Here is a 6459-nt window from a genome sequence, read left to right as displayed (position 1 = left end):
TCCGTGCGTCGCTGCGGTCCGGTCCCAGGTCGACGGGCACGTGCACCTTCCGCCGACCACTGGCGACAACATCGATGTACTGTGGAGACCTCACGCCCCACGTGTTGAGCAATTCGGCGGTACGTCCACCCGGCCTCCCGCATGCCCACTATACGCCCTCGCTCAAAGGCCGTCAACTGCACATACGGTTCACGTCCACGCTGTCGCGGCATGCTACCAGTGTTAAAGACTGCGATGGAGCTCCGTATGCCACGGCAAACTGGCTGACACTGACGGCGGCGGTGCACAAATGCTGCGCAGCTAGCGCCATTCGACGGCCAACACCGCGGTTCCTGGTTTGTCCGCTGTGCCGTGCGTGTGATCATTGCTTGTACAGCCCTCTCGCAGTGTCCGGAGCAAGTATGGTGGGTCTGACACACCGGTGTCAATGTGTTCTTTTTTCCATTTCCAGGAGTGTATTTATCTCTCTGGAAGAGCAAAACGACAACATGGATATTTGTTTCACCATATGTCATTCCAGGAGTCTCAGGCCAATTTGATGAGTCCAAAACTTTCGCACATTCAGAGATAGCAATATCTTCTGTCTGCAGATGACGATTCTCCATCCGCTGTTCCAGACAACCGTAAAATATGCTGGGCTCAAGATATCTGATACTTGCCCCCTTTTCCAGTGAATTTCTCTGAAGTTCAGCTCTTGGACTGATTTGAGAGCTTCACAGTAATGAGGACCACAGCTCAGTTTTTTTGTTCAAACACCAACAGCTGATTTCTGATATTCTGTTGGGCAGAATACAGTGTGATAATTCTTGAAGGGCATCACACATTAGAGCCAAGTCGAGAATGAAGTCAACTTTGGTAATTTACTTCAATAAACCACCGCACATACCTCTGTCAAGTTTATTTCGTGCTTTGATCATCTTTTGCAGCTGTGAAGTGAGCAACAAAAGCTTTAAAGTTTTTCTGCAATGAATCGCAAAAAATCATGGAAGCGGAACCGTAGAGACATCTATCAGTAGCTCGGCGTTTGAGCGTACGCATATCCGTTTAGCACTACCATCCCCCACTATTAGCGGTCGAGGCCACTCCATGCTTGTCGAACTGGCCGCCAGCGATTCAGTTGTCGAGAACGGTTGCCGCAGCTTCGAAATGCTTGAAACAGTCAATGGTATCGCTTCTACCACCAAAAACATCACTGGTATCGTTCGTATTGCAATTACCAACAAGAAAAAAAATGAAATAAAATATTCACGTCCGTGAAATAGATTTTTAGCACTCTTCCAGGTTCTCAACATCGTAAGAAAATTACTTTGTCGACGAAAAAGTTTAGGGGTACGCATCCCCCAGCGTTCCCCCAGAAAAACAGCACTAACTGCTACTATGATCAATGATTATTTTCGTCGGCGGAATTGCTGGCACTGTGGAACTGTTGCTGAGTCGGTATTGTCTGAACGGTGGAGATGGACGAGTGTCGGTGGCGCGTATTGTCATATCCGCCACTGGCGGAAGTATCTCGGTGTGCCCTCTATTTTGCGGAAGCGAAGTAGTCTCGATTGTCAGTTATATCTGTAGCAGTGCACAACACCACGTGCATATGGATATGACGCGTTAACAGGTTCGACGGAAAGCAAAATTCAGTTCTGTAATGTAAGCTCCATATAAAGCTGCCTGTTCGGAACTGGGAGGCGCCTAGCGTGTAGTTTGCCTAGATGGCGGCATCATCTCATGGTACTGCTGTGTTACGTACACAGCACTCTCCCTACCGTACGTCCTTCTACTACTAAACCGACAACTGCTTTGCTGCCTCAGGCTGGGACATATAAATTGATCTCGCGTTTTAGCCAAGCTGTACCATTACAATTTTATTCAGCATCTCCTTATCAGGTAATCCATTTACCCTTAATGATGTCCAGCATGTTTACCATTTCAAGCCCCCCCCCCCGCCCCCCTAGCAAATGTAATGGGGCTCCATTCTTTCACTATCTCTTGTTGTCGAAGGTAAATTTTCGTTTCAGCACACAGGCGTTGTTTGGTTCTCTGTAAAGATCTACCAAATTTTTTATAGCTGTGGTTAGTAGTTAGCGTATCTTGATATTTAGATATATTCCGGGTCACTGACGCCGACGGTAAAAAATGCTCGAGTTGACGTGATTAGAATTGGAAAAAATCTTAGTTTTGTGCTTGAGGTATACTTTCAGTTTTGTGTACCTTTGCTCTTATGTGTTTGTTAATATGTAGTTTGTTAATATGTACGTCGTAAACTTTAACTATTTCAGCATTGGAACTTACACGTCTAAATAAACATGACATGTATCACAGTCACTCTAAGATACGAGTTCTTAGATAGCAGTTTGAGTGCCAGATTTGCAACATTTGAAAATTTTAATTGGATATGGCATTGCCCTGAAACACAACAAAATTTAAAAACTTGACGCATAACAACTTGATTGACGGGAAACAATACTTTATTTATTTATTTGTGGTGCCATCTTCGAGTATTAGACAAAATATTGGCTGCGATAATCCATGGCTTAGACTCCAGTAGCTTGTTGGATCCAGGACCTCAGGTTGGCTACATTGGCATAGACTCCCGGATAGTTGGCCAAGCCACAGCCCTCTCCAAAGGAGACGATGCCGACCTGCGTGGAACCGGTCACCAGAGGACCGCCGCTGTCTCCCTGGCAGGAGTCCTTGCCGCCTCCGGTCACTCCTGCGCAGATCATGCGGCTGGTGATATAACCGTACGAGCGGTTGCACGTGTTGCGGTCTATGATCTGGACGTTCACCGCCAGCAGCGTGTTGGAGGCGCTGCCGCCAGATGAGGTCGCACCCCAGCCGGTAACTGTTACCGACGCTCCAGCAGAGGGCTCTGACGAGGTCAGACCCACGGCCTGCACGTTGCTGTTGAAGCTGAAGGCGTTGGATACCTGCACGACGGCGATGTCGTAGTCGGGATCAGAGTAGCTACTGTGTATGTAGCCGGTGGCGATGTTGTGGGTGGTGCCACCGCTACCCCTGGTGGAGGTGCCTGCGCGCAGCAGCATCTGGCTGGTGGAGTAGCCGTCTACACAGTGGGCCGCGGAGAGAGCCCAGGTGTTGCTGATGATCGAGGCACCACACATGTAGTTGCCCCTGACGAAGGAAAGACAAAAGGCGTCAGTAACATTCACTTTGTCTGCTACGTTTACATATGTAGTCTCATTGGGATGTAAACAAGTACGATTTTCTCGTGTTTCAATCCGAGCCAAGTTGTTAAATATTCATAAGCTCCGAGACGAATACTCCTTGAACATTGACACGATCGCTTACTGTTTGTTTATTACTTACACGGCAACACAAAATTATTACTAAAGATATTTTCAAAATCATGATCATTTAGGTTAATGTCTAGACCGCTGGAGTAGGAAATATTGACACTTTAAATGAGAACTATCATAACATGGCAGTAATTCGCAAATTTGTTCAAACCTTTCTCGAGAACTATTGCGTTATTCATTTACGTCAGGCTCCCTTTGTGTAACAATACGGAAGGTTGTTCTAGCAGTTCGGAGCATCAACCGAAGTCTCATGCTAGTGTTGGAATAATCTTATGAAATTAACTTCCTGAACGGTCTAGATTGTTTCTCTTGCGAATGCTTGTCTCGATGTTATAATACACCTAAATCATTCTGTCAGTATGAGTTTATTTGGATTTTGGAAACAATCATCCAGCTTCTAATGACTATTATCCCTAATAAGCTCAACAAAAATAATGCGTGCTGACGGAAGAAGAATCCCAACACCAAAAACAATTAATGTGCGTTAATGAATTTTTGGGAAGATCATGTTTCCTGCCGGCCGTGACATTTTTCAACATGGTAATGCGCTATGTCACAGGGCCAGGAGTGTGATGGAGCAGTTCAAAGAACACGTGGCGAACTCCTACTGATGTACTGGGCCCCCAACTCACTATATCTGAACCCAGTCAAACACTTCTGGTATGTGGTTGAACGTGACGTCAGAGATCATCGCCCACTTCCCCAAAATTAGGTGACTTCTGTGGTCTGGTGTGGTGCCAAATCCTTCAGGAACATACCAGTGCCTCGTTGCTTCCATGCCACGGTGCGTAGCCTCCGATATCTGTACCAAAGGTAGACATACCGGCTATTAGTAGGCGGTCATAATATTCTGGCTGATCTCTGTATGTAAGTGATAAGTTTCGCAAGATAATAGGTTAAACTAAGAGCGAGATAGGCCATTGTAAATGTGAAATGCTGGTACATTAAAAACCAATGTAACCGCCAGGATGCTGAATGCAAGCATGCATTGATTGCATTGTACGGGTGCCGGATGTCAGTTTGTGGGATGGAGTTCCGTGCCTGTTGCACTTGGCCGGTCAATACAAAGACAGTTAACACTGTTTGCGAATAATGTTAGTGTTTTAGTCCAATGACGAACCCATGTGCTCGACTGGAGACAGATCTGGTGATCGAGCAAGCCATGCCAACATGTCTACATACTGTAGAGCATGCTGGAATGCAACAGCTGTATGTGGACAAGCGTTATCGTGTTGGAAAACACTCCTGGAATGTTGTGCGCGAATGGCAGCACAACAGATCGAATCACCAGTTTGATGTACAAATTTGTAGTCAGTGTGCGTGGGTTAACCACAAGAGAGCTCCTGATATCTAACTAATGGTACCTCAGACCGTAACCCCAGGTGTTGGTGAAGTGCATCTAGAACGCCGCAGGCTCTCAACTGACCTCCTTCTAATCAACATACGACCATCACTGGCAACAAGACCGAACCAGCTTCTCTCAGAAAAGACAACACATCCACCCTGCCCTCCAATGAGCTATGGCTTGACACCACTAAAGTCGCAAATGGCTGTGGTTTGGGGTGAATGGAATGCTCTCAACAGGGTGTTTGGCTCGGAGGTGTCCTTGAAGTAACCGATTTGTAACAGTTCGTTGTGTGACTGTGGTGCCAACTGCTGCTGACATTGCCGCTGCAGATGCACTGTGAAGCGCCAAAACCATGCGCCGAACACTTGTGTCTCGGTAATGCCACGTGGCCGACACCAAACCCGTTACGCATTTTTGCATCCTCACTGTGGCGCTACTAGCACCACTTTTATGGGATTGGCACGAAATTTGAATAGCTACCATCTTTCAGATGTATAAAAACTCCAACCAACTTATGTTCATGTTGCACAACTCCTTCTTCGTGTTCGATTTTTTTCTCTTCGTAGTATTTCGAAATATGTGGTCAGCATCCATCTTACATTCTAAGGACTCTATCTACAAAATGAACTGAGATTCCATGCAGACCAGCAGGTTAAAGGCAGGAAAGGCAACCAACACCACAACGCTACATTGCTTCAGTTGCTTCAACGTGGTCATATGCCTGTCTTTAACGTCCTCAGCTCCCCTTTATGCACACATACCTATCGGCAGAGACAGGAGACAATGAACTGCTTTAGATAATATTAAATCCTTTCGTCTGACGAATACTGTCACCAGGAAGAGCGTACAGAGCGGATGTAGCGCATCAGCTGATTTTACTCGTATACGTGTGCTGTAGCAAGTCAGATTTAGGAACTGCAATACATTAGTGACCTTTAATACGTATTGAAAGAGAATGTTCCTTCCGGTACCTCATGTATTCTATGGAGCAATATTTTTCGAACGATTTTGTCATTGTGCCAGTGTCGCCAATAACGCGTCAGGTAGCACTTATTTCTGTTGGACATCTTTGGTTTTTCCCTCCAAGGTTCGAAGATACCTCAGTGGCTATGCACAGCCTAAGCTTCAAGCTAATTAGCATTCAATATTTTCGAACAATTTAGAATTTACAAACGGAATACACTGCTTTGGACTTCTTCATCTCTAGTGAGAGAGAAACCTAAAAATTCACTTGACTGAGAACTCACATGGTGAAGTAGAGCTGCCACGGGTACTGTGAGATGCTGACAGCGGAACCCCCGACGATGCGGCCATCCACACGAGGCCTCCATTGCCTGATCCCTGGAATGGGTTTCACCAGGGGAGTGGCGCCACAGAGGGCCACCACCAGGAGCACAACTACACAAGTCCGCAACATCTCTGCAGGAGCGTCTTGCGTTAACGTCCAACATGCACGCATATTTATGGCTACGAATCTCAGTCTCGCGTCATATCGAGACTGGAAAAACCCACTAAAGGTCGAGTTGAGCTGTTTTTTTTTTTAATTACTATTTCACCGTTCCTTGTTTTTCACTATCGAAAAAGGTCATCTCTTAGATTTAAGAGAATCTGATAAGAGTTCTTAATATTGCTGTTTCTTCTTGAGTTCTTGCAGAAAATCACTTATCTGTCCTTAAATGATACGTGGCAGCGCTCACGATGAATATGCAGTTAACGTGTCAGATGAGTGTCCTCAAGTGGGAGCTGGCACTACATGTCTCCCCCCCCCCCTTTCCCCAATTTTTACCCAACAAATAT

General features: G+C 46.0%; 1 protein-coding gene across 1 annotated transcript; it reads right to left on the bottom strand.

Annotated features, from left to right (window-relative positions):
- Window positions 1–2525: 2525 nt before the first annotated feature.
- On the bottom strand, window positions 2526–6005 carry LOC126191327 (trypsin alpha-3-like). The gene is made up of 2 exons (XM_049932159.1): window positions 5910–6005; window positions 2526–3129 (listed from the first exon to the last, which is right to left on the bottom strand). Coding segments are annotated over exons 1-2 (603 nt in total). The 5' UTR covers window positions 5912–6005; the 3' UTR covers window positions 2526–2528.
- Window positions 6006–6459: the final 454 nt, after the last annotated feature.

Source organism: Schistocerca cancellata, chromosome 6 (assembly GCF_023864275.1).
Source record: "Schistocerca cancellata isolate TAMUIC-IGC-003103 chromosome 6, iqSchCanc2.1, whole genome shotgun sequence".
In the NCBI taxonomy this organism is placed as follows: domain Eukaryota; kingdom Metazoa; phylum Arthropoda; class Insecta; order Orthoptera; family Acrididae; genus Schistocerca; species Schistocerca cancellata.
The sequence above is the reverse complement of the archived record's forward strand: the minus strand, read 5'-3'. Positions and strand labels throughout refer to the sequence as shown.